At 36.9% G+C, this 27265-nt stretch overlaps 2 protein-coding genes across 2 annotated transcripts in view; both read left to right on the forward strand.

Moving 5' to 3' along the window:
• The window catches only part of myo3a (myosin IIIA), a 94046-nt gene extending 85284 nt beyond the window's left edge, over positions 1-8762 (forward strand). Inside the window, exons 34-38 of the mRNA XM_084398875.1 lie at positions 139-283; positions 3465-3556; positions 3648-3688; positions 8168-8353; positions 8520-8762. Of these exons, the coding sequence (XP_084255001.1) occupies positions 139-283; positions 3465-3556; positions 3648-3688; positions 8168-8353; positions 8520-8634 (579 nt within the window). The 3' untranslated portion in view covers positions 8635-8762. The remainder of the gene's footprint in view (positions 1-138; positions 284-3464; positions 3557-3647; positions 3689-8167; positions 8354-8519) is intronic.
• Positions 8763-10935: 2173 nt separating this feature from the next.
• gad2 (glutamate decarboxylase 2) lies at positions 10936-26638 on the forward strand. The gene is made up of 16 exons (XM_084398876.1): positions 10936-11309; positions 11573-11635; positions 11863-12006; positions 12506-12739; positions 13245-13335; positions 13992-14104; positions 14559-14674; positions 16027-16106; positions 16228-16282; positions 16408-16524; positions 17607-17671; positions 18251-18329; positions 18447-18596; positions 20259-20366; positions 22016-22105; positions 26345-26638. The coding sequence occupies exons 1-16, from the start codon at positions 11237-11239 to the stop codon at positions 26516-26518; spliced, it is 1752 nt and encodes a 583-aa protein (XP_084255002.1). The 5' UTR covers positions 10936-11236; the 3' UTR covers positions 26519-26638.
• Positions 26639-27265: the final 627 nt, after the last annotated feature.

The following is a 27265-nucleotide window of genomic DNA, read 5'->3' on the forward strand; positions in this document are numbered from 1 at the left end:
AGTTAGTTAGATTTTTATTCTGTTCTCATTTACCCACCCTGATCATGTCAATCCAAACCTGTATTACTGTACAAGTCTCACAAGTCTTTTAAACAAAATGTATTTGATGACTGTCATATTTCTTTGTAACCTGCTCAGGTAACCAAGGCTTCTGAAGATTACCTTTCCCTGCAGAAGAAATTAAATGAAATCATCCTTGCCCATCAGCTCAACCCCAGCAAAAATGGGATGTTTGTGAAAGGACAAGCCATGAATGGCTACATGGGCTGCTATCAGCCGCCAGGTAATCATCTCTCTTAAATCATGACTCTCAGTACTTTTAGTCGTTCTCTCCCCAACCACCTCCCCCAAACTGATTGGTAGACCAAAGTTTGGAAGCAAAATTTGGAATATCCTTGAACTTGACGCACAACGTAATGACGGCAATTGAGGCCTCTCGCGGTTCAAACAAACAGGGCTAGGCAACCGTGTTCGTCATTACGTTGTGCGTCAAGTTCAAGTGTTACTCTTTTGGCGTAAATCGATGCGTACGGCCATCTGCCGAAAGCTAGTTATTTTAGCCGATTAAGTTTTAAATATGGATATTTTTCTTACACAATTGCATCGCTTCACTTCAGAAGGCCTTTATTAACCCCCGGAGCCGCGTGGAGCACTTTTATCATGAATAGATGCGCTTTGATGGACTTCCTAAGTCAAACAGCCATTCACTCTCATTATCAAGCTTGGAAGAGCCAGGACTTTTTTTTATTTAACTCCGATTGTATTCGTCTGAAAGAAGAATGACATGCAATTAAGTGGCCTAAAACATGACTAAACAAAAGAAAGTGTTACCATCTTTTACTTAGGTACTCTTTTTAAAATGATGTTGAAGTGTACTTCTTTTTCACAAGGGCTTTGGTTATTTGCACAGAAAACAAAGGTTTTTTTCAAAGATGGAAACATATAGCTAATGTTTTCAGTATTCCTAGTGCACTATCCAAAACTGCTTCTGACGGAGATTAAAATAGCTGTAGGAAAGCTCTACCTTAATTATATTTGCTTGCTATCGATTTTATCAGTATGACTGATGAAAAAGTGACTGTCTGATCATATCAAAAACAGGCAAATTGGGCTCAACAAGATGTGTCATCAGAAAATTCCCCCGCCTGCACAGATTTACTCTTCATTTGATTTCTGTTGCGATATATGTAATTGCTTTTGGAAGGATAATTCTTGCAGATTCTATTATTCTTGATATGTCTAAATGAATCTGGATTATTACGTCAACAGTGATTATGGTTTGTTTATGACGAATGTGGTTTTCTTCTCTCACACAGTCTCAATTTCTGTGAAAGCTGAAGTTCTACAACAATCTAGATTTAATTTGCTTTGTAACCAGAATCTTTCTGTGTGGAAACAATTATTATTGTGCAATTATTATTGTTTCCACATAGAAGTGCCCTTTGAATGCCAGTCACATATCCATGTACATGAAAGGTTTTTAAATGCTAATCGAATTGCCCTGGCAATTATATCAAGCATTAATATAAGAGCTGCAAATTGGCTTTATACCTCTGAGCAATCAAGAATTGCTGATGACCTTTCAAGAGACACATTCAATAAATATGACAAACTCTCCAGCCTGTTCCCACTGGTACTGCTGAACGTTGATTAATTCTCTATCATACCTGACTTTTCTACATGATAAACAGTGCTTGTGTTAGCAGATATTCAAATACATCAAAGGTCATTTTTGTATCTTTTGTTTTTGATCTCTAAGATCATGTTTCATAAAAAAAGAATTCCCTATCATACCTGACTTTTCTACATGATAAACAGTGCTTGAGTTAGCAGATATTTAAATACATCAAAGGTCATTTTTGTATTTTTTGTTGTTGATCTCTAAGATTATATTTCATAAAAACAGTATTCTCTTTCAAAGACATTTCAGTGTGTAACACTCTATAACTCCGTTTCAAAACCTAGCCAGCCTACATTTACAGCATTTTTAGGCATCATAGGTGTGCTCCCTACATGAAGGCTGTTTCAAAACAGTAAGCATGCCAAATTATTCTTCATACTTATCACTTTTTGGTGAAAATTGCATGTATCCTTCATGACGAAGGTACACGTCAAACTCTTTGCAACAGAACAAGGAAAAAAAAATATTCAAAATTCAACAGAAATGGGAGAAATGATGGTAGTACTTTACAATAAGGTTTCATTTGTTAACATATACATTAGTTATGAAATAACAATGAACAATTACTCTTCAGCATTTATTAATCTTAGTTAATGTAATCAAGATTTGCTAATACATTTTTAAGATCAAAAGTTGCAACTGTTATCATGAGATAATGCACTGTGAATTAACATTAACAAGAACATTTTTATTTACTAGCATTATCAAAGGTTAATAAATGCTGTAAAATATATTGCTTATTGTTAAATTTAGTTCATTTTAACAAATTCTTAACTAATGTTAACAAATTAGACCTTATTGTAAAATGGTAGCAAAATCATAAATGTATTTCCTTCAGTAATGAAACATATTAATACAAAAAGTCTGGTTTCACTTTATTTTGATGGTCCCTTTGACACATTCTGTTGACTACAAGTACAGTTGCACCTACATGTCAACTAACTCTCATTAGAGTGTTAGTATAGTATTAGTAGACAGGTGGGGTTAGAATAAGTTGACATGTAGTTGCAAAGTTACTTATAGTCAATAGATTGTCTGTTGGTGGACCATCACAATAAAGTGTTAGCAGATATTAAGCAGACAGTCTACTAATACTTTAATGAGAGTTAGTTGACATCTAGTTGTAAAGTTACTTATAGTCAACAGAATGTTCAAAAGGGACCATCAAAATAAGGTGTTACCAAAAGTCTAAGTCTACTATTTTTATGCTCATTAAAGTGTTGCACAGTTAGCTTAGCAACATGCAAACATCAAACTCTATTGCAATCGACTGTGAAATAAATAGCCTATTTTGAGTGTTTCAAGTCGGTCACCTATGAGGTTCCATTTCAGTGATGATGCTGCCTTAGAAGGTAGCTGCCTAGGTAGGCCGTATACAGAAAGAGTAGGGTTTGGAACAGAGCTTCCGTGTCTGTGTCAGTCTGTTGGAACATGTTGTGACTGGTAGGGCATTTCTGATTGATTGTTAGTGGATAATTACAAATAGCGAGACCCAGGGGCTAAACCGTGCCACACGGTTTGTTCGATAAGAACAAAGGGGTCAAAGGTCAGCTGGATGTTGTGTGCTGATCCTATTCTTCAGTTTGTCTCAGTGGGACTCCCACCAGGGAATTATTTGTTGTATTCTCTTTGTTCAACGTGCACACAGGGGACCATCATAAAATATCCAGACAAGGTTCAAAAGGCTTCAAGGTCAAATATCACTAGGCACCCTTTAATCGTTGATTGGTTTTTCCTGTTCCTTTTTCACCTTTTATTTTTCTGCTGTGATTTGAACCAACAGCCGACACAAAGCAGTCCCGAACGCCTCGCCGCACACAACAACCCAAAACCCTGAACACACCAGAGGATTCCACGTACTACACACTCATTCATGTGAGTCTACATCACACAATGGCACTCACTTTATCTGAGGATTATCTGGGCTTCTGCTTTAATGATCTTTCTCATGCTGGGTCTTTTCCAGAGGTCTGTCCAGGACGATAAAAGGAGGCCCAGAAAACAAAGGTAAATCAATAAGCAGAAGTGTTACAGGCCTACTAAACAGGAATGTGCCCTCTCTCTAGATGCTGCTGCTTATACTGCATTTTTAATAGTATATGGAACAGTGTATGATGTGGAATGAAACAATACACTACATTGTTGTCACATGACCTCAATACATTAAATATTTATTGCTATTTATTGTCTCAGAAATACACTACCGTTCACGTTTGGGGGCAGAAAGACTTCTTACAGTCTTTGAAAGAACCTTTGCTCATCAAAGCTGCATTTATTTGATCAAAAATACAATAAAAACTGTAACGTTAACTACAATTTAAAATAACTGCATTCTGTTCAAAGCTGAATTTTCAGCATCATTACTCCAGTCTTCAGTGTCACATGATCCTTCAGAAATCATTCTAATATGATGATTTACTGCTCAAGAAACGCATTTATTTGAAACCGATATTGCTAAAAGAAAATTTTTGAACAGTAATGTAAATTTGTTCATATTTTTTTTATTTCGCATTTTAATTTAGTTAAATCCAATAACATTTAACTAATTTAGAGGCAAGATAGACATGTTACAAAGGTCAAAATGTCAAACACAATGCATTATGAAATAAAGTATTCTGTGCAATGCACAAATTAGAAATGTTGTGGGGCATCATGGGTAAGAAAATTTGCATACTGGCACAAATACTTCTGAAATAGTACACGTATTACTATATTATACTGTTCCAAACGTAGCCAAGCAAAGCAAAGTAATCCATAAGAAAACTGGATATAAAGCTCAATCCTAACACACTTGACTGATATCAGTTCACCTAAAATCTAATTTAGGTAAATAATTGTGTTGTCATCAGGCCACTTCTTAATAGGTTCATATCTTAATTGCTCTTAAAAATTCTCAGTATAACCACTAATACTTCATGCAATGATATGTGTTCTCATGCCACACATACAGTAATAAAGCATGTAGGAAACGTAATGTTAATCATAAAAAGCTGAATTATAGACAATGTTCAGATTGATCTAATTATATTAACAGGCAATTGTAATGCGGATGCTAATAGCTGGCATAATACGGCTAGTTCCTGTAGCGTTTCCCTGTCATGAGTGAGGCCAGCGTGACATATCTGCAGTGTCACAGCATGTGTGAAATATTGTGTGTGTGAACATGAATCTGGACCTCCACGAGCGCCGCTGACAGGAGATTTCACAGGCCAGTCGAGTGACGAACAGCTCTGACAGACAGACACTTTATAGCAGCACTTACAGACACACAACATCAAGGACGAGTAGTTTTAGCAATTAAAGTCAATATGGGCAGCTGACAGTATTCATGAAATCAACTTCCATAATGCATATTCCTGGTCTTGTTGTGAACAATACACGAGCATTGTAATCTATCAGTGATAGTGTAGGATATGTTTTCCTCACTGAATATCCTGTTTCACTTGTAAATACTGTACGTCACACGAGGAGTTCAAATGGTTTGCGTGTTTCATGTTGACGTGAAGAGTGAGAGGGTCAGTAGGACGGACGAATCTCTGGCTCTGTCTGATAGCTGGCCCATGTTGTGTCAGAGAGAAATTGAGGAAGTGGAAAGAGAGAAAACAGAGAGAGATAGGGGAACATTAAGGGATCTTGGCGGGATAAGAGCAGGCTCAGGACATGCAGGGAATGAGGGAGTCCTACGGGACAAATGTGCACAACTGGAGAGACAGAGCAGAAAGATGTAGCAGAACACTCGCTTTTTGCTGCCATATGAATTAATCTAACGGTGGCCAGGGCACATTTCACTGTGAAATTCAAAGAAATCAAAAATAAATTATATTTTTCATGAAGAAAATAAAGCATCATTTTATGACCATTATAATTAGATTTTTGGCATTTTGACATTTGACAGTAATTTCATGATGTTTTCCACACAAACTCTATTTTCTTACACAAATGCCATCATTTAATAATAATAATAATAATAATTTAGCATAAAGGCAGAACAACAAATATTAAATACAATTAATAATTATGTATCATATGATAAAGTGTTAAATTATTATTATTTTAAGGTCTTTTTTAAAGTATTATATATTTTTCTATCATTTTTATATGTGTATGTTATATTAATACTTTTTTACATGACGTTTTCCAAATAAATTCTGCTTACATAGATGTAATGATTCATTAAAAAACATAAATGAATTCAGCATTAAGGCAGAACAACAAATCTTAAATACTTTATTATTTTAAGTATCATAATGCATTCAATTTTGATATTTAATATATTCTGAAACACCATTTTTATGTCAATAATATATAGGTGTTTTAATAAATACATTTTATTTATTAATATATTACATATATTAATACTTTGTTGGCATTTTGGCATTATTATTTTTTTATGTTTCCCGCACAAATTCTCTTAACACAGATGCCTTCATGAATTTTTGTAAAACTTAAATTCAGCATAAAGGTAGAAAGCATATACTGTATTACAATGAAAAAAATGCTTAAATGCTTTATTATTTTAAGCATCTTATCATAATGTAATAAATTATCATAATAATTGCATATTGCATATATGGCAATACAAATTATATATTTTTTCTATTTTATATTAATGCTTTATTATTATTAGTATCATATTATAAAAGATTTCATTTGTTAACATTAGAACTAACAATAAAAATATTTCTAAAGCATTAATCTCAGTTAATGTTAATCTCAACATTTACTAATACGTGATTAAAATCAAAAGTTTTATTTGTTAACATTAGTTAATAAACCTGAACTAACAATGAACAGTCGTATTTGTATTAATTAATGTTCACAAAGATGAATAAGTACTGTAACGAATGTATTCTCATTGTTAGTTAATATTAGGTAATGTGTTTACTATGCACTAACCTTAACTAATGGAACCTTATTGTAAAGTGTTACCAATACATGTTAATATAATACTAAATCATTTTTTGATGTATATATTTAGTTGTTTGTTGGATATCAGAGCACCAGTAGGCCAGTGGTGCTGCTGACTGGTGCTGACCGTAGGCTTTTGGCTTCATTGGTTTCATAGATGACTGTTTTCATTCCATAAGCCTTGAGACAATGGTAAAGTCTACTGAAAGAACATTCCCATTTAAGTCTGCTGAGGAGCCATGAATCAGAGGCTGTCCTGAAGGCCATCGCTTACATACTGCAGAACTGCCATGAAATGCACCCAATACAGCATAATGGCCAACTATTAATATCAGCCTGCTATGACAAAATATACGTTATTTATGATCGGGAACAACAAACTTTGGCTAACGGCAAGCAGGGTTTTCTGAAGCAAAGAATTATAAATACAGCATTGTAAACGGTAATACAGTAGTTCTGTCATGATCACTCAAACTTATGTCATTCAGAAAAGTAGATGGGGACTCCATAGTCCATATGACCCGTTACTATTCCAAGCCTTTTGAAGAAACAAATCAATGGCTTATGAGTTGTGTGAACTATCCTTAAACTTTATTTCACAAATAAAGGTTCCAAAAGGGGATTTTCGCAGCTATGCCATAGAAGAACCATTTCTGGTTGTCCAAAGAACTTAAGTGAACAGTTATTAAAGACCCCGTGTGGTAGAAATCAAGATTTTAATGTTGTTTATATGTCTGTGGTGTTTCTAATGTGCTTTAAGACAAACCATGCGCAAATTCATCAGTCAACACCATTGCTGAGTGTTTTCTCCTTAAAACTGCAGTGAAAGACCAAAGACAGTCTCAAAAACACGCTTTGAAATCGCTGGTGTTTCTGACGTCATAAACTACCTTTTAACCAATCACGTCAACATGCCGGCGGGCTTTAGCATATCATTAACTCTGAAGCAGGGGAGTCTCAAGAAGACTTTTCTGTTGATATGAAAAAGCAGGTACATTTAGCAATATAGTGGGTGAATTATGTATATGATGTATATTATGATGTTATGATGAACTATATGCCTTTCAAAGCATTAGTAAGGATGCTGATTTTTAGAAGGCAGACTGAGATGGGATGGGAATGGGAACATGGTTTGTGTAACATTCGCAACACATTATTAGCTGTTTGATAGCATAGTCGATGCTGTAAAGAGCGATATCATTGTACAACGTTTACTACAGTAAGTTGGCCGAGTAAATCTGTGAGCTGGCGTGAGTGAGTGGAGGCGGGGCTAATTTGCATATTCATGGTCCACGTATACTAAATGAAGCAAGGCTGCAGAGTTTCATTCAAGCTATTTTAAGCCATGAAGAATTTTTTTCCACAGTAAAAAACGTGGGTTTTTATTGACTACAGGGGGACTTTAAAATAATCATTTTTTCTTAGTGTGAAGAACATTTTATTCATCTAAAGAAGCATTTTCCATTATAAAGAACCTTTTGTACATTGAAAAGGTTTAATGGATCTTCACTGCCAATAAATAACCTTTATTTTTAAGAGTGTAAGTACAAATTCATCTGTTTTCTCTGCACCCTCCAGCCCCAAAAAGCTGGACAATGACGACCAGTACTACCAGGGTTTGAGCAGCAGTAAATCCACAAGCCTGCCCAGTGACCGACGGCGCTCCAGCAAACGCAGGGCTTCCGCTGAGAGAAGACGCTCTTCTGAGACACCACTGTCCGATGTCCCGAAATCTGATATCCCTAAAGATCCAAAGGAGAAGAGGTGAAAGAACATCAGTCTGTTTAACAAATGCACTCCTCAAGACGTTGACCTCACACTGCTATACACTGAGCGGCAGACTTGATGAATGTGTTGGAGCAGAAGATGCAGATATCCACGCTTTCTTTCCCTTTCTGTGTGAAGTCATGCTTTATCTCTCTGTCCACAGGCACTCGTTCTCTAAAATGCCCTCTACAGAGAGTCAAAGTGAGGACAACCCCTATGACTATAGAAAGATACTGAGGAAGACCTCCCAGAGAAGAAGGCTTATAACGCAGCCATAACCCTCAACAACAGGACTAATGTTAATACTGTCAGTGACCAATGTGGTCAGCAGAGAATGCTGTTTGTCCTTAAAGGAAGAGTTCACCTAAAAATGACAATTCTGGCATCATTTACTCACCGTCATGCCATTCCGAACCCAGATGATTTTCTCTCTCGCATGGAACACGAAAGGAGACATTGTGAATAATGTAACAGTCGCTCTTTTCCATGCGATTACAATAATCAAGAACTGAAGCTTTCAAATCTCCAATAAGCCACAAAGTGATATTTAATTAATCAAAGAATCATTCTTTTGAGTCAGAGCTGAATCTATTGAAACGATTTGTTCAGAAATCAGACTGATCCGGTTGCAGAGGTTAACAGATTATCTCTTTGGGTGACGGGTTTCTTTAAGTAAATCAGTTCACTTGGTTGGTTTCTCAAAGAAACGGAAGTTGTGATAGTCTTTTCTTCCCTATTGTGACGTATATCCAAGTGAAACGGCTTCTCAGACTAGAAAAAATGTAGGACGGGACTTGATTTTGTCTTTTGGGAGTGGTTTGCTGTTGGTGGATCTGGTGTGAGTGACAGGTTGTCCCGCCCTCACGCCAGTAAACACATGATCAAAGAAGAGATGTTGCTGCAAGAAGGAGGGGAAGTTATTTTGCATGATTTTTTTTTTTTACTTTAAATATTTTTTTTAAAGATAAATGTGCGTGGATAATAAATTCTGCAATATAGCTTTAGTTTAAATAGTTACGAAAATACTGACCAATTATTGTTTTTTGCTGCACAGAATGTGACAATTATAAGCTAATCAGAGACTTAATGAATTGAAGTAATGTTTTCATGGATGGAGCCAAACTCCAGTGCTCTTAGTGCTGCCCTTGCTTGATTTTTAACTCAGGTTTAGCAGTTGATGTTTGTTGATGCATTCTGTTCAAGTCTCTTTGTGAATAGAGATTCGTCTTCAAAGACATTCATAAAATGACCTTTATATTTCCACCAATTAGGGGTTGTATTTGAATTACTGTCTCTAATGGATCCAGGAAGGTTTAGTGAGTCAGACTTGTTGCATCATTTCTGCATAAACATCAGCTGGATGTAAAAATATAGATTATATTTATACTTTTCCAGATGCATGTACAGTATGCACTTGTATCTTGTTCACATAATGCAAACACATGGATATATGTATTCTTGAAATGTCACTTATTTGTAAATATGATTTTATAAATATTTAATTATTCTGTAATTAGTCAAAATAAATGAAAAAACGCATACAATAGTGTACATAATGGTTGATGTTAAACCCTGAGCGGACTACGGTTATAGAGAAATGTAATTATTGTACGAGTTTCATTTTCTTATGCCATTTTTTTTCTTAGTTTATGTGAAATACATTGTTTGTATTAAATGGTTTTGGATTTCATGTTTAGTAACAGTTACAGTGGAAAGCAGATGCCTAATAAATTCCAATTTTATTTAATAATTGATCTAATAAATGTTTTTTTATATATATATTCATTGACATTGACCATGACCATTGCTCATTGGATTGACATTGAAAAAAAAAAATTCCCCGATGTAACTCTATTGACCTGCTTTTCTATGTGATTTTTCTCGATTAAACAAGGTCTACACACCAACATTAACCTGATTATGCTGTTATTTTCTACATCCTATGATTGTAGTTTATTTCTGCATTATTAAGGGTTTCGTCTTATTATATACATGCAGAAAAAAACAGCATGTGTACGATCACCGCACACAACACACACTGATCATAAATAAATTCAGAGTAATGTTTTGACTAATTCGGTTATCCCGATCATGTTTGAAACTGGGTCTCCAATTTTCACATAAGAAATGATTTGGTGATTTAAAAAGGGGGGCAGGGATATGGACCCCAGATCTGAATGTCATGGTCCATAGAGCAGCCCGGCTGCTCCTCCTGCTTCTGATGTGGTGTGTTCAATATTAGAGTAAAGCAATTACAGAATAAAAAAAATAAAAAAAACTGTTGTGCCTTCAGCACAGATGCGGGTGGTGCGCCAGGAGGTTCATAAACTAGTGTGTGTGTGTGTGTGTGGTCACGATTAACGACGCAAAATAGTGTCGTCATGAGCCGAATCGCGTCGGAATTTCTCTGGTGACGTGAGGCGGATTATCTTTACGCCACAACAAGCTTTTATTACCACTAAAGTTGCAAGTTTGCATGTTGGAGAGCCCGCGCTACGGATTGCTACGAGTGCGTTTTTTTTAGAAATACACTGTGCATCCTCAACTTGCATTTGCAGCTGAGCCATGTGAAAGAGAATGAGTCAGTGGATGCATGTGTCTCCATCAGTGCCAGTGTTTCTCCGTGAGTTCGGTGACGGCTGCTCCAAATCATTGCGCACGGCGCACCAATTGAATAAAGACACTCTGTCTCGACTGTTCTCCGTCAGAGGGGTTTGAACATCTTTTTATGAGCACCTTAGAAATTAAGCTATTTGAAGCGTTTGGACAGGTGTGATTGTGAATACGCAGCTGTATTCAGCTCCCGTTCCCCCCGTGACGCGCGTCTGGATGGCTGCTGCTCGCGTCTCTCTGGTTCTGCTCTGATCCGCTCTGTTCGCGATGGCATCACACGGGTTTTGGTTTATGGGTGCTGAAAACCCGGCTGGAGACGGCAGTCAAAGTCCGAACACTCGTAAGTGGCGTGGCGTCAAAAGGAAGCCTGAAATTGTGTTTTATATATTAGTGGCTGTGAGACAAAGAAATGCGACATTTATTGCGTCTTGAATGCTCAAGGTTATTTTAAACCTTGAAATGTCATGTCAAGTGTGTCGCATGATAAACAACCGAATTTAGTTCGGTGTTTTAAGGCAGATTCCATGCCATGGATAATTGATTTCTCTTGATGGAAGTTTTATGACGGATATGGTGTTTAAATCACGCACTTGGTCGTTTCAGCCAGAGCATGGTGTCAGGCGGCGGCCCAGAAATTCTCCGGAGGCATCGGCTCCAAATTATGTGGTACGTTTATTTTTAACATGAAGTCTATATTTAAGATCTTTATTTGTGCCTCTCACCTACATTCCTAAAATGTGATATATTGGCTAAATCATTTATAAAAGCATATTTTCGTTTTTGGAGTCAATAGATTCTGAAAACTATTAAGTGCTGTTAAAAAAAGTAACCCTTTCCTACAATTTGAGGTGCTGTTTTTTATTGAGTTAATAGAGTAATGGTTTCTCCTGTAGCTCTGTTAAATGTCGGGGAGGCTGAGAAAGCAGCTCAAGCCTCAGTTAAAGCCGAAGATGGGTCTACAGCCGAGAGCTGCGCCTGTAATAAACCCTGTAACTGCTCCAAAGCCACCGTGGGTTTCTCTGATCTCTATTCAACAGGTAAATCACCTCAAATCACATCTCTATCACGGCACAGATCACACCTGAATAAAGGGTAAAATCGCCTAGAAATCATGGTTATATTGGTTACGTGGTTTTATTCGATTTCTATATGGTGTCAGTAGTTTTTGTATGTGGTATGTTCATCCAGGCGGTGTTTTTCGTTAAAACTCATTTTTTAAATATATATAGGCTATTTCTTTATTTTGCACGTCGTCTGTTTCAAAGGCTAGCCTACTTATTTTAAAATGCCATTTCTAAGGCCATTTTTAAATTTCATTATTGTGAATAGAAACAATTATATAAAAAAAGAATAAGTTAAATAAAATCGTGCCTGTGCTAAATTATTGAATAAAAAAGGTAGCTATAATGTATCAGTGAATGCTTTGTCCTTTTTTTTTATTATTCAAGGTTAAATGAAGCTATTTCACTTTTGCTCTCTGCACTAAACATCATCTGTTATTGTAATGCAGTCATGTTTTATTATTATTATTTACAGATCTTTTACCTGCATTGGACGGGGACGCGAAGACTCTGAATTTTCTGCAGGAGGTTGTTGATATATTGCTGGCTTATATAGTGGAATCTTTTGACAGATCAACGAAAGTGATTGATTTTCACTATCCAAATGAATTGCTCCAAAGGAATAATTGGGAGCTTTCGGACGAACCCGAGACTTTGGATGATATTCTGATCAGCTGTCGCGCGACGCTAAAATACGCCATAAAAACTGGTGAGTGTTTTAATTAGTAAGCAATACAAGGGTTCATATCGATGCTACAATATATATTATTTTATATTTTTTATATTCAATCTAACATATCTATATATCATCTAGCTTAGACTATACATTATTAAAATTGTTTTATTGATTGCCTCGCTTGTAAAACAGATTTTTTAGACCGCAGAACCACAAGCATCAGTTTGTGCCTGAAGGCGAATCGAATCAGATCGGAACATGACGTGATATTAAATGAATGCGTCTAGGGACGATTTTATTTTCTCTGGTGGCATTTTAACTAAGAGAAATTATTTTGAAAAGTCATTTTCGTTTTGGGAATTGTATGACCAGAAATACTGATTGATTTATTGCTGCCTGCGCCGGTCTGAGATTCATTTGAGCTTTTACATAAACCCGCAAGTGACTATTAATAGTGGACTATTAGTTGGGCACAAATATAGTTAAACATTAAATTCATTAATTTAATATTTTCCCTGTATGTTGTGTCAATCTTCAGCACATCCCAGGTATTTCAATCAGCTCTCCACTGGGTTAGACATGGTTGGCTTGGCTGCAGATTGGCTAACATCCACTGCCAACACCAATATGTGAGTGTGTGTCTCCTTCCATTAAAATACAAAGCAGGTTGAGTTCGTTTCCGTTTTCTCTGCCTTCATAAGCATTCTTTTGACCTGGTCTTTGTGGTGGCTGCCTTAACCTCACAGATATCAGTTGAATGGCATAAAATGAAAGGCACAGATGAAATCAGAGCAGCAAATATAACCTCCCCTCTTTCATCTTGTGCTCAGATTCATTCACAGAGAGAAAATGATATGGAAATTCATATTCAGGCTGATAAGAAAATGTATTTTATGTTGGGAGTCAAAGTTTTAATTTAACAGATGCTAAAAACATGTAATAACAATGTAATAACAATGTAATAACAATGTAATAACAATGTAACAGTTTCTGTGAGGGTACAACAGCTTTTTCAGTTTGTTTAATTGGTTATATTATCGAAATCAAATGTACTATTTTAGAAAATATGTTAAAAAAAAATCTAAATATGATAAAAATTCATGTCTTGTCAGAATTATATTTCCATCATCGTTTTGAGCTGGCAATGACACACGGCTGTAAAACCTGCAGACTGTTGCAAAATCCCCTCAAACATCAGTTGCGAAACAGGTTGTCGTGACGTTTGCTTGTCGTGACATTTTTTTCTGGCTTGTGTAACTGGGTCATGTGATCTCTGTGCAAACAGGTTCACCTATGAGGTGGCGCCGGTCTTCGTGCTGTTGGAGTACGTCACGCTGAAGAAGATGAGGGAGATCATTGGCTGGCAGGACGGTCGCGGTGATGGAATATTCTCCCCGGGTAAGCAGCTGTCAATCTGAGTGACCTGCCTCATTCTGCACTGCGCGCTTCTGCTGCGACGTCAGCGCAAGCGCAGGAAAAGTCTGAAGGTTTTAGGACAGGATTTCTCTATTACTCTTTGAGGATCTTGAAAAGAAGAATCTCAGTTATTTCTATTTGTGCTGTTGGGTTGTAAAAGTGTTATCTAACAATGAATGTGACTCCAACCACACACATTAAGAAGAAAAAAAGTGAAACTGATGCAAATTATTGTAATTTCTGGACTGCTTTGCCCCACTTTGCAAAAAAAAAAAAAAAGCCTTCTAATTGACTCAGATGTTAGGCACTGATAAACAGATCACAATTGGGAAGTGATGTGGAGAATTAGAGCAGAGAATTAATCTTGAGTAAAAACTGACAGGAGTCAAGCTTTACCTGAGTGATGGAATGGAAGGATTGCTTTATTGTTCTCTAGGTGGCGCCATTTCCAACATGTATGCCATGCTACTGGCTCGCTATAAAATGTTCCCTGAGGTGAAGGAGAAAGGAATGTCATCCGTACCCAGACTGGTGGCCTTCACGTCTGAACATGTACGTCCATTTATTTATCTCTTTTTTTTTTAACCTGTCCCCCTGTATATTTAATAATTAACAACAACCTGTAGTAAAGATGTTTCTCCTAAACAGCAATATGTCTACTTATTTTTTGGTTCTTGACTCCTAAACAGCAGTCTACTTATTTTTGGGCAGTATTTTAAAGTACACAGAGAGATTACTCGTGTTGTGAACTAATGTTGTCAGTCACTGCACATGACTCAATCATTGGTGTCAAAATAGTAGCCCTTTTTGTTTTAATGCTATATGTTTTATGACCATTATTATATGACCAGTCATTTGTGGAAATAGACCCCAATTCACTTGTCGCATTAGAGTTTGATTGACAGGTGATCTGACCAATCATAATGCTGAATCCGCCATTTTGTCTGACAAACCAGACAGGAGATTTGACTACAATGCAACTACCACTTTGACGCCTCAAGTAATATAACATAACTCCGCCCAAGTTTATAAAGAGATCGTAAATCTAATCCATATGAAACAAGCAGTTTAATCCACATTTTCTGAAGAGACTCGACCGCTTTATATGATGAACAGACTGAATTTAGGCTTTTTTCACATTTAAACATTCATCAACTCACACATCAGTTGTGGTAAACAGAAGCTCAAGCATGTTCGCTTGACGTGCGAGAACCAATGAGGATCATTCTCGTGTTACGCAGCACGTTTGAGCTTCAGCAAGAACCAATGAGGATCATTCTCGTGTTACGCAGCACGTTTGAGCTTCAGCAAGAACCAATGAGGTTCATTCTCGTGTTACGCAGCACGTTTGAGCTTCAGCAAGAACCAATGAGGTTCATTCTCGTGTTACGCAGCACGTTTGAGCTTCAGCAAGAACCAATGAGGATCATTCTCGTGTTACGCAGCACGTTTGAGCTTCAGCAAGAACCAATGAGGATCATTCTCGTGTTACGCAGCACGTTTGAGCAAGAGGTTTGTTCTCGCGCGTCAAGCCGGTTTGGTTGAGCTTCTGTTTAAGTTCACTGATCAATGTTTATATGTGAATAAAAGCCTAAATTAAATCTGTTAATCATACAAAGCGATCAAGTCTCTGCAGAAAATCTGGACTAAACCGCTCAATTCATATATGGATTATTTTTATGATCTCTTTATGAACTTTTTGAAGCGTCAAAATGGTTAAGAAAAATTACATCGCATGTCAATTTCGCATTAAAATATTACTTTGTGAAATATATATTTTTTAAAAGACAAAAATGAATATGTTTGTAACAGATTACTCTTATTATTAATAATTCCAGAAAATGAATACACTAACTATATTCTGAGCGCAGTTTCTATTATGATTCTATCATTATGCCTTTCAGAGTCACTTTTCAATCAAGAAAGGAGCCGCCGCACTTGGAATCGGTACAGAAAGTGTCATCTGTATTAAAGCTGATGAAAGGTTAGTCTGGATTGTCACAACTGAAGCATTACTTCATGACTGCACGACTGAGAAATGTGTGTCTTAACATAATAAACACTAAACCATATGACTTCAGCTTTACTGTTCTCATTTCTGCCAGGGGTAAGATGATTCCTTCCGACCTTGAGAGGAGGATCATTGAAGCCAAGCAGAAGGTAATTTCAATGACCGTATCTCCATGACCGTCTCATGTGTCTCTCTTCTGGGGTCTGTTTGAATAATCTGTCTGGTTCTGTGGCAAAATGGGCCCTTGAATAACCTGCTGATTTCTTTCTCACAGGGATACGTGCCGTTCTTCGTCAGCGCCACGGCCGGCACCACGGTTTATGGTGCCTTTGATCCTTTGATCGCTATAGCGGACATCTGCAAGAAGCATGAAATCTGGATGCATGTGGATGTGAGTAGATCTGAACTTACATGAACTTCCTGAACGTTTCACCTGTGAAATACAGACAGTGGACTGTGATCCAAGAGTGATCTCAGTGTTGGCAAAGCCTAAGTATCATTCTCTGGATGCAGAACTGAGGACCTTCTCGATTGTTCTGCATTACAGCCTGTAACATACTGTATGGACTACTGAGTGTTGATAAGCTCTATATGTTTTAAGAAAAAAGTATTTAATGATTATGCATAAAGTATTTGAACAAAGCCCTGTAGAACCCTGGTACTGTTGAGTAAAGTTGTGCTGTTACTTTCTAAGCAATCAAACTTCTGATTTTCAATTAGTGGATACAGCAATTTCCTAGTAACCCTAGAAACCACCAATGTGCTAAAACCCCACTCCAAACACCCAGGACCACCCAGAATTTTTGTTCGGCAATTTTTTTGTTTTTTAAATGGAAAATGTAAAAATCTCATGATTTGTTACTATTGACCCAGCTGTGTTTGAAAATTTGGCACAGAGTTAATTTAGCAAGCATGCAATAAATGACCTCCTTTTGAAATGTAGCTTCATCTAAATGTTTCCTATTAGAGGAATTACTTTCAATCAGTCTGTGTGAGTGTGAACATGTGTGTATTCATTCTCAAGGACCTGATATTATTCCTCAATATTACAATATAAACGCCTCTGGCATTTCAACAGCCACACAGACATATTGTGGAGGCATGCTGGAGCTCAAACACATGAATCACGTTTGGATGTACTTAGTCTCATTTATCAACCCTCAAGGCAGAAGTTAGACATGTAGTACAGAATGAGACCTGTATCCCACTCCTCTGTGATCTCAAATGAGCTGTGAATATAATGCCGAAAAAAACCCATAAGATCTGCCTTTAGAAATGTAATAATAAACATGATGCTTTCAGTCATATCTCAAGGGGTGCTCGTTGCAGACTCAGAGCCAATTGGGTCAAATGGTTGGAGCTTGATCTAGATTAAACCCTCCTTCCTTTTTTTAAAACGAGAAGGACAAACATGTTCATATTAACACATATAAGAATGTCTTTAAAATGACTGCTGTCTCTGTGCTCCTACAGGGAGCATGGGGCGGAAGTTTGCTAATGTCCCGGAAACACCGGTGGAAGCTGAATGGAGTCGAGAGGTCAGTACAATCTGCAGTTCTTATCGACTAAATGTCTTGTTCAGTCATGAAAATCTATCTGTGGGCTGATTGGTTCTCTCAGTGCTGGTGCCACGCCCTTTTGGTCACAATTCTTCATCCACATAACTCCTTATTATCCCAACTTAACTAGCCGGTGCACATTCTCTGTGCGAGCTATGAGAATTCTTCATTTGATCCCTCCTCGTCCCCAGCACCACCTGTCTAAATCTGCTACGAAGGGTTACTCTTACTTTACCTTTTGCAGCTGCATGTTTCTTAAATCTTTGTCTGAGCATGTTTAACAGAACAAGACTTAGTACTTGCCCAGTATGTAGCAGTAGCAGCGTGACATATCTAGTCCACCATGACAGCACTTCATTCTTATCAGTAAATGCTTGTTAAATTCAAAGAGTTGCCATGAATGAAATATGATTGAGAAATCCACAAACTTCTGTTTGATAGACATTTCACTGCACAACACAGTGCCTCAGGGAGAAATGTTGTCTAAATCAAAATACATTTTTATGTAGTTATTTATTCATTTCATGTGCTATTTTAATTATTTTTATACAATTTTAGGGCTAATTCTATGACCTGGAACCCTCATAAAATGATGGCTGTGCCTTTGCAGTGCTCGGCTCTACTGGTTCGAGAGGAGGTGAGGCTCTCTGCTTTCTCTATCAAAACCAAAACTTAACATATTATCAATCATTTGCAACAAAAATGTTTTATTTTTTGTAATTGGTTTCCTTCCTCTTCTTGTTATCTGATCCAGGGACTGATGCAGAGCTGCAATCAGATGCAGGCCTGTTATCTGTTCCAGCAGGACAAGCACTATGATCTGTCCTATGACACGGGGGACAAGGCCCTGCAGTGCGGCCGCCATGTGGACATCTTCAAACTATGGCTAATGTGGAGAGCTAAGGTATTGTACAGCTTTATGTTAAATGTTGCTTGATATTGCAAAACACTTCTGATAGCTACAAATAGAAGGAATGCATTGACGTCAATTTCCCGCCGGAACACGTCCCCCTCAGCCGGACTGAGTGGCAGAAGAGCTGCTGCGTGACTGGATTTAATAGGGGAATCTGCGAAAACGCGAGTAAAACAAACGATTATCAGTTTAAGCTAAAGATTGGACTCGATATAGTGTTCCTAAAGATCCAGTGATCCATGGATATTGACATGCAGCCAGGAATCGTGTTTCCTGACATTTCTGATTTCGACGTCGGGGAAATACAATACAGCAAATTCGCCTGTGAACGCTTTATATAAATACAATATAGGTAGGTCTATATCCGGGTCTATATCATATTGACACAAAAATGATAACTGCAAATCCACCTTTCGCTGCCTGGAGTCCAGTTGTTTCTATGAATTGCAGCGATCCATTTGCTTCTCTGTTCTGTAGCTTTCGGCAGTCTGTAAAAATTTACTTCAGATTTCTTGTCAAATCTAGTTGTACAGTCAGTCTCAAAGCTCTTTCCCATTTTAGACGTGTTTTGTGTGTTTTTCGCGGCATTCACGCTGAAAACCAATGTTGCCACTCAGTCTTTTTGCCACCCAGTGGGTGTAACCACAGTCACTCAGTGTCGTCACGTGCATACCCTCTATAACAACATGAGTTATATTTCAGATAAATTATTGCAATTATCTATCTATCTATCTCTCTATCTATCTATTATCTATCTGTCTATCTATCTATGATCTATCTATCTATCTATCTATCTATCTATCTATCTATCTATCTATCTATCTATCTATTTGTCTATCTATCTATCTATCTATCTATCTATCTATCTATCTATCTATCTATCTATCTATCTATCTATCTATCTATCTATCTATCTATCTATCTATCTATCTATCTATCTATCTATCTATCTATCTATCTATCTATCTATCTATCTGTCCTATCCTATCCTATCCTATCCTATCCTATCCTATCCTATCCTGTCCTGTCCTGTCCTGTCCTGTCCTGTCCTATCCTAGGCTAACCTCTCCTATCCTTTCATGTCCTGTCCTGTCCTGTCCTGTCCTGTCCTGTCCTGTCCTGTCCTGTCCTGTCCTGTCCTGTCCTGTCCTGTCCTGTCCTATAGGCTATCCTGTACTTTCCTATCCTATCCTATAGGCTAACCTATCCTGCCCGGTCCTCTCCTGCCCGGTCCTCTCCTCTCCTCTCCTCTCCTCTCCTCTCCTCTCCTCTCCTCTCCTCTCCTCTCCTCTCCTCTCCTCTCCTCTCCTCTCCTCTCCTCTCCTCTCCTCTCCTCTCCTCTCCTCTCCTCTCCTCTCCTCTCCTCTCCTCTCCTATACTATCCTATCCTAGGCTAACCTCTCCTATATTTTCATGTCCTGTCCTGTCCTGTCCTATCCTATCCTATCATAGGCTAACCTAACTTCAAACTATTTTAAGACAAGAATTTAAGTTGACGCTAAGACAAGCCAGCATCACAGCTGCCCTGCCTTAAATGACCCCTGTAAAGACATTTGGGACAGTCGTTTTGCTACAAGGTACAACCAAATTGGTTGGTTGTTCAGTGAGGTATTGTGTAATCACAATGTTTGCCCTCTCTCTTCTTCTCTGAAGGGCACCATTGGTTTTGAGTCTCAGATTGACAAATGTCTGGAGCTTTCAGAATATCTCTACAACAAGATCAAGGACAGGGAAGGATATGAGATGGTGTTTGATGGAAAGGTAAGTCTTATTAGATTATTTTGTCTTACTCTTGCATCATGTGATCAATGATTTTTTATTCAGTAGATATCAAGAAACTGTTCAAGAAAAGAGAAAATCACCTTTCTCAAAAAAGGACTTAGGCAAAACTACCAAACAACAGGCCATTTCTACTGACAGAACTTCTCTGCTGTTGTTTGGTTTGAGCAAACAGAATGGAATATAAATGGACCGCACATAGTCTGTGCACTGACGCCCTCAGCATATTACACACAATAATGCTAATAATGTCACAATAAAGCCACAATAATGGACAGACATTTTCTGTTATTTTTACCGTGAGGTTGCCGCACCACAATTTAATCTAAGCCCTGTCTGTGAAACCAGGCCCATACAACCCACCCGTCTCGGTTAGGGGGGCTCTTCCTGAATAAATCATCTGCAGTGTTGATTAGGCTTTATACTGATGTTCAAAAGTCTGACTGTGTGGGGCTAAACATGATACAGATGCATACCATTCAAAACGTTTGGGTCTGTAATTAACAACATTAATTAACAGCATGTACTTTCTCTAGGGTTAGGAATAAGGTTTGTCGTCTATTTGAATATATTTTAAAATGTAATTTATTGCTTTGATGGTAAAGCTGAATTTTCAGCATCATTACTCCAGTCTTCAGTCTTCAGCTTTAATTTTTTTTTTTTTTTTTTTTTTTAAAGAATCTGAACTGTGCACTGTGGTTAATTTATTATTTAATTATTTACATTTATTCAGAATTTAATGGTGGGATGGAAATTAATGCAGTTAATAATTCCTTTTTTTAATTTAATTTCATCCTGAATTGTCAGGAAATAGCACATCTGCTAAAGATACAACACACATCGTTTTTCTAAATCACATTTGATGCCTTTTTTATAAAAAAAAACAACGATCCTCTCTAAATTTAAATGCAAGTCCTGTATTTCTAAGTCATTTTGAGAGCTGATTGTGTGCACTAATTCAGCTAACATGAAATGTTTCACCCTTGAAATGACTGAGCAGTCGTTCGAGGCTCATTTAAATGTAAATTGTGCCTGGTGCCAATGTGACAAAATGATTTGGCTGGAGGCTTCTCAGTGAGCGTGCTCTTGTTGAAGTCAGTGCAGTGCAAGGCGAGGAAGGTTGCGGTGTTGCAGTATGATCGAATGACATTTAACAAAACATTTCAGCTCTCGATTTGATGTTTAGCATGCTCTTTTTGGCTCTAGCACAGTGAGGTACGACTCGATCTGTGTTTTGTCTGTGTGTCCCACCATCTGAATGGCTAATGAACCCTTTTCACTGGTGCATGGAGGCATTCTTCTCCAGCATGGCCCCTGGAGCCGCATAATGGCCATGAGGGCCTCTAATGGACTGTAGTGTCTGTCTATGAGCTACCTGCTCAAGCGCTCAAAGCCCTCAAAGCAAAGGCTTTTGATTGAATAGATTACATGGCTGCTTCCAAACTGACAGCGACAAAATTTCCCATTATGGCCCCAGACGGATCCTAATCGAATATTCCGTCACGGATCTTTAATGGACTCCCCAGAGTGCACTATTTATGCAAGCGTGTGTCGTACGTTAAATTGCGTGATATGTGTGTGTGTTGCGTGAACGTACGCTGATGCTATCTGGTTGTCTCGTGTCCTTGCAGCCTCAGCATACCAATGTGTGTTTCTGGTACCTTCCACCGGGTGTGCGCAACCTGGAGGACAAAGTGGAGAAGACGAAGCGTCTGCACAAGGTGAGAAAACTTCGATTCAATCAATTTATGTGAACTGAACTCATTTCAATTGTACATTTTGGAGTTTTAAAAGATGCCAAGGTCATTTAAACAAACCCAAAAACAAATTTAATATTGAGATATCAGGTTGATACTGCATGCTATTATCTTAGCAAAAGAACAAACAATCCTCCTTTAGCCTATACAGTATAAATAAAATATATATATTCAATTTGTTGATTTTATGCAGAATTTCCATATGCTAAGTAACTCAAAATGGTTACATATGTGTGCTGTGATACAAAAGGAATTAAAGCTTGAATAGTATTTATCTATTTGCTTTTTCTATCTATTTTTTTTTTCTATTTATATGTTGTGTAGAGCAGAGAAACATCCCTGGTGAAAAGAAGTCTGCTTAAATGAATGTGCTCTTGTAGTGTACTTAAAGAGAAAACTTTTATGACTATGTTTTTAACACACTTAAGTACACTTTTAAAAAGTGTGCTTTGTGATAATGTCAAATTAATATAGATAAATAAAGTGCATTAAATCATTATGTTTTTATCATTTGTCATGCTTTCAAGAAACACATTAAAGCACATGCGAAGTACCTGATTATACATTTAAAGTTTATATATTTTAAATGTACTAATTTGGGACTTCATCATGACAAATGTGCAATTACAACTATAAATACATTACTTACAATTTTCAGTAGAATTGACATTAAAGTATATTCTAGTTTCCCATAAATGTTTGTCAGTACCATATTTCAAAGTCAATTACATATAAAGATGTGCTTAATTCCTATAAGTGGGTCAAAAAAGCAATCTAAAGACCAGCAAATTGCATTAAATATAAATTTAAACTTTAAAGGAATATACTTAATTGCATTTTAATTGGAATGAAACGAAAATGTGTTAAAGTATATTATTTCCATAATTAGCACTCTTCTTAAAAGTATGTTAAGTGTATGTCTTTTTCATGAGGGATATTAAAATATTCTAAAGGGAAATTATGGTAATTTTAAAATGACTGTTATAGCACTTGGGCCCCAAACATAATAATAAGTCTCAGCACATGACAGTTAAGGTGATGTCTGTTTGTAATGTCTAGATGATTCAAACCAGAAAAATATTTAAAATGACAACCCTGCAGTGATGTCACTGTAGGAGGAGGAGCTGTTCATCAGGTGTCCTTTCATTGGCTGGCTGTTCTTCAGTCACTCCCATGCCAGTAAAGCTCTAACCGGCAATTAGGCCGAACAGATGGTGCGCGTGCTACTCATACAAAGAGGTTCTCTATCTAACACTACCCACAAACCACTCCTCATATACCTGAAACTAGAACGCTCATGCTCTATCTGTTACAAATGATAGAAACTGCTTTCTGGAGACTCTCGGGTAACAGGATACACACATATGTTTGCAGGGAAAACAGTATTTTTGTTTGTCTTTTAGACCTATGAAAAGACACTACTGGACAGGTTCCAGTATATCAAGGCTTGTTTCATAGAGATGGAAGGTTATGTAGGTGTTGGATACAGGCCGGCTGGTAATAGCTGGAAACCTGCAACAGATTTGAGGGGAAGTGAATGTAATTATGTGGTGATGAGTGACTGTGTGTCTTTTATTCAGATTACAGTCCCACATACTGTCCAATGCTTCTGCTCTAATCAGTTCAGTTCTGCTCAAGCTAAGCCTATGATGAGGATGTATGCTTACAAGAAAGCACTGTATTTATATTCCTCAAACATTCTGGACAGGGTTTGGTCTAAAATATAAAAATTCTGCAATGAATTTAGCTTGAACTGCTTAACATAGAGACTTCGCTTTTAATCATGTCTTTCAACTCTCCCATTGATACTACTTATATTATTAAATGTAGATCCAAATAAATGCAAAAAAATTATCAAATAAATATTTTATGCTTTGAATTATACTTTCAAAGTATTGAGCCTCTAAAGGAATGGAAAAAAAGGAGGAAATCAAATAATTTGCGAGAGAACACAAAAAGCACTGACTTATAATTTTTCCTCCCATCTTATATTTCCCTTTAGGCGTTCCGTATCAAAGACTTTCTCAAGGATAATTCACCCTAAATGAACATTGTCATTATTCACACACTATTCACACACTATTCATTATTCACACACTAACCCTAACCCTAACCCTAACCCTAACCCTAACCCTAACCCTAACCCTGTTGTTACAATCCTGTATGACTTTCTTTCTTCTGTGGAATATAATATATATTTTCAAAAATGTCTTTGTGTTATTTTGTCCATACAATGAAAATCAATGGGGTTCAGTGTTATTTTGGATCCCGTTGACTTTTATTGTATAGACAAAAACAGTTGAAACAATTGTGGAATGACATGAGAGTGAGTAAATAATGACAGTATTTTAATTTTTGGGTCAGTATATTAATTCGGTTTTCTTTGAACATGACAACTTTTTTGGGACACACTTTAGTTTAGGGTTCAATTCTCACTATTAATTAACTATTAACTACGACTTTTGCCTCCTATTTACTGCTTATTAATAGTTAGTAAGTCAATTTAGTTTAGGTATTGGGTAGGATTAAGGGTTGTAGAATATGGTCATGCAGAATAAGGCATTCATATGTGCTTTATAAGTGCTATACAGCATATATCCTAGTAATATGCATGCTAATAAGCAACTAGTTAATAGTGAGAAGTCAAGTCACCTTCATTTATATAGCGCTTTTAACAATATAGATGGTTTCAAATTAAAGTAACAGAGATTGTTTTGGCTTTACAGCAGCTCTAGAGTAAAGTTATTGTCCAGCTAAAATTAGTTTTGATTGACTCACTTCCGTTGCAAAGTTCATTAGTTATTAACTTAGGGGCCGTTATCAAGTTATCATCTCTGCGTAAACTTAAAAAACGTGAATCTGTGAAAACGCTGACGGCGTGCACATCCGTATTACGTGCTCAGTCTATAGGTAGGCCTATGCGTGTTTGAATATACTTGTATATGTGAGCAGGCATGTAGTCTTTCTTTACAAATTGACCCCAACAAACTACTTGTCTGTCCTTAAAAATTCATAATACAGTTTTTTTTTTTTTTGTCGCTTCCGTATATCTATGTGAACTGGAATAATTTTGACAGTGTTTTATCTGTACGGAGGTAAAGGGAAGGAGGCCTTCACAGGGAAGAGACTAGTTGACACTTCAAGACTGAAGTGGAGAAGTGGACCCTAAACTAAAGTGTTGCCCTTTTTTTGTTCCTTTTAAGTATTTAAAAAGTACATATACTGTATACACTAACATTCAAATTTGAGGTCAGTAAGTTTTTATTTAGCTTTTATTTAACAAGGATGCATTAAATTGTTCTAAAGTGTCAGTAACAATTTATATTTCAAAAGTATTAAGCAGCACAGCTGTTTTCAGCATTGATAATAATAATAATAAATATTTCCTGAGCATCAAATCAGCATATTAGAATGATTTCTGAAGGATCATGTGACACTGGAGCAACGATGCTGAAAATTCAGCTTTGCTGCCACAGGAATAAAATACATTTTTAGAAATGTTCAAATAGAAAACAGTTATTTTAAATTGTAATATCATTTCACAATATTACTGTTTTTACTGTATGTTTTGATCAAATACATTCAGCCTTAAAAAACTAAAATCTAGCCTTAAATCTAAAAATCTTACTGAACCCAAACTTTTGAACAGTAGTATATATATATACATATAGACAGGGTTTTCAAAGAATATTTTAGTAACCACAAAAGTTTGCCTCCGAGTTAGTCAGAATGCACTGCGTAGAATTCAGAAGTCGCCTAAGGTAACCATGGCAACAAATCAATAGGCTGCCCAAGCGCTGCCGTTACGATCAATAACAGACAGCGCATCGACAAAACACAAGTACTGCCGCCATTTAGCGCTTTATTATAGGTTTACTACTTTTCAGTGAGTTGGAGATGTACTGTTATTAGTGGAGTTTATTAAGGTGAGGAAAAAAAGACTTACATGAAGCAAAGACCCGTCATATTGAGATACCAGACCATCATAGAGACTCTTTTGACTTGGACCAGTTAACAACCACCTATAGTGGCACGCTAGCAACCAGCCAGTACCACACAGCAAGATGTTAAAAAGTACACTGAACACTTTAGGAACCGTATAGCAAGGCCATGAAAACCACCAACAGTACCCAACAAGTTTCGAAAGACGTACAGCACAAAGCATATCGTCATTCCCAAAGCTAATAAAATGTTCTCTCACAGGTTGCCCCTGTAATCAAAGCCAGAATGATGGAGTATGGAACGACCATGGTGAGCTATCAGCCTCAAGGAGACAAGGTCAACTTCTTCCGAATGGTCATCTCCAACCCAGCCGCTACCTTTGAAGACATTGACTTCCTCATTGAAGAGATTGAGCGACTGGGGCAGGATCTTTAAAAACTCACTGCACCAAAACCTGTTATTCTTGTGTCCCTGGATGGATCGAATATTTGTTGTGAATGTAACGGTAAATCTTTGATTCCTCTTCTCCAAAGTCACATAAAGATAGTAAGATTTAAAAAAAATGACAATATGAAAATATCTAGACTTTAGTATTGTAGCGTTGTTGTGGGCTTCGTGGTCCAAAGCCCTGTAAAGGTGTTACCGTCTGCTTTTACTGTCTATCTTAGTGTCTTTGACATGACTTTGTTTGTTTACATGTGTTTAATGAATATGAATATGAAGAGTTATTTGCTTCTATTCAGTGCAGGTCATACGTTTCTATTTGACTAGTTATTCAAAGTGCCAGGTTTCGTTAATATATATGACTATATTATAATAGTAAAGACACATAATTGTCCAAAAACACTTCATCATACCTTAAGCTTTTGCAATCACAGACAATGTGTGACTTATCTTGTATTGATATGTCAAGATTCAGAAGAGTTTTGAGCTGTTGAGTATTGAGTGTGACCAAGAAGTTCATAAATAGTTGAAGGTAATTAAAGTATGCGCAAAAATAAGCACAAATATAATGTTTGACTGCGCTGGAAATTGATATTGACAAGAGGCTGCTGAACAGTAATTTTATATAAACATGTCTATGTTGACAAAAATGTAACTTTAACATTTAAAATTTGCGTCCTTGATATGCTACTGTGCCTCTAAAAGTTCAAATTAAAATTATATTAATGAAAAAGGACA

Source organism: Rutilus rutilus (assembly GCF_951802725.1).
Source record: "Rutilus rutilus genome assembly, chromosome: 24".
Lineage (NCBI taxonomy): Eukaryota > Metazoa > Chordata > Actinopteri > Cypriniformes > Leuciscidae > Rutilus > Rutilus rutilus.

Bases quoted from the DNA above. Each gene is read 5' to 3' on its own strand.
- gad2 (XM_084398876.1), top strand. From the start codon at position 11,237: ATGGCATCACACGGGTTTTGGTTTATGGGTGCTGAAAACCCGGCTGGA. The intron at 12,740-13,244 runs GTGAGTGTTTTA...GTCAATCTTCAG, and splicing joins AAAATACGCCATAAAAACTG to CACATCCCAGGTATTTCAAT. The intron at 20,367-22,015 runs GTAAGTCTTATT...GTGTCCTTGCAG, and splicing joins AGATGGTGTTTGATGGAAAG to CCTCAGCATACCAATGTGTG.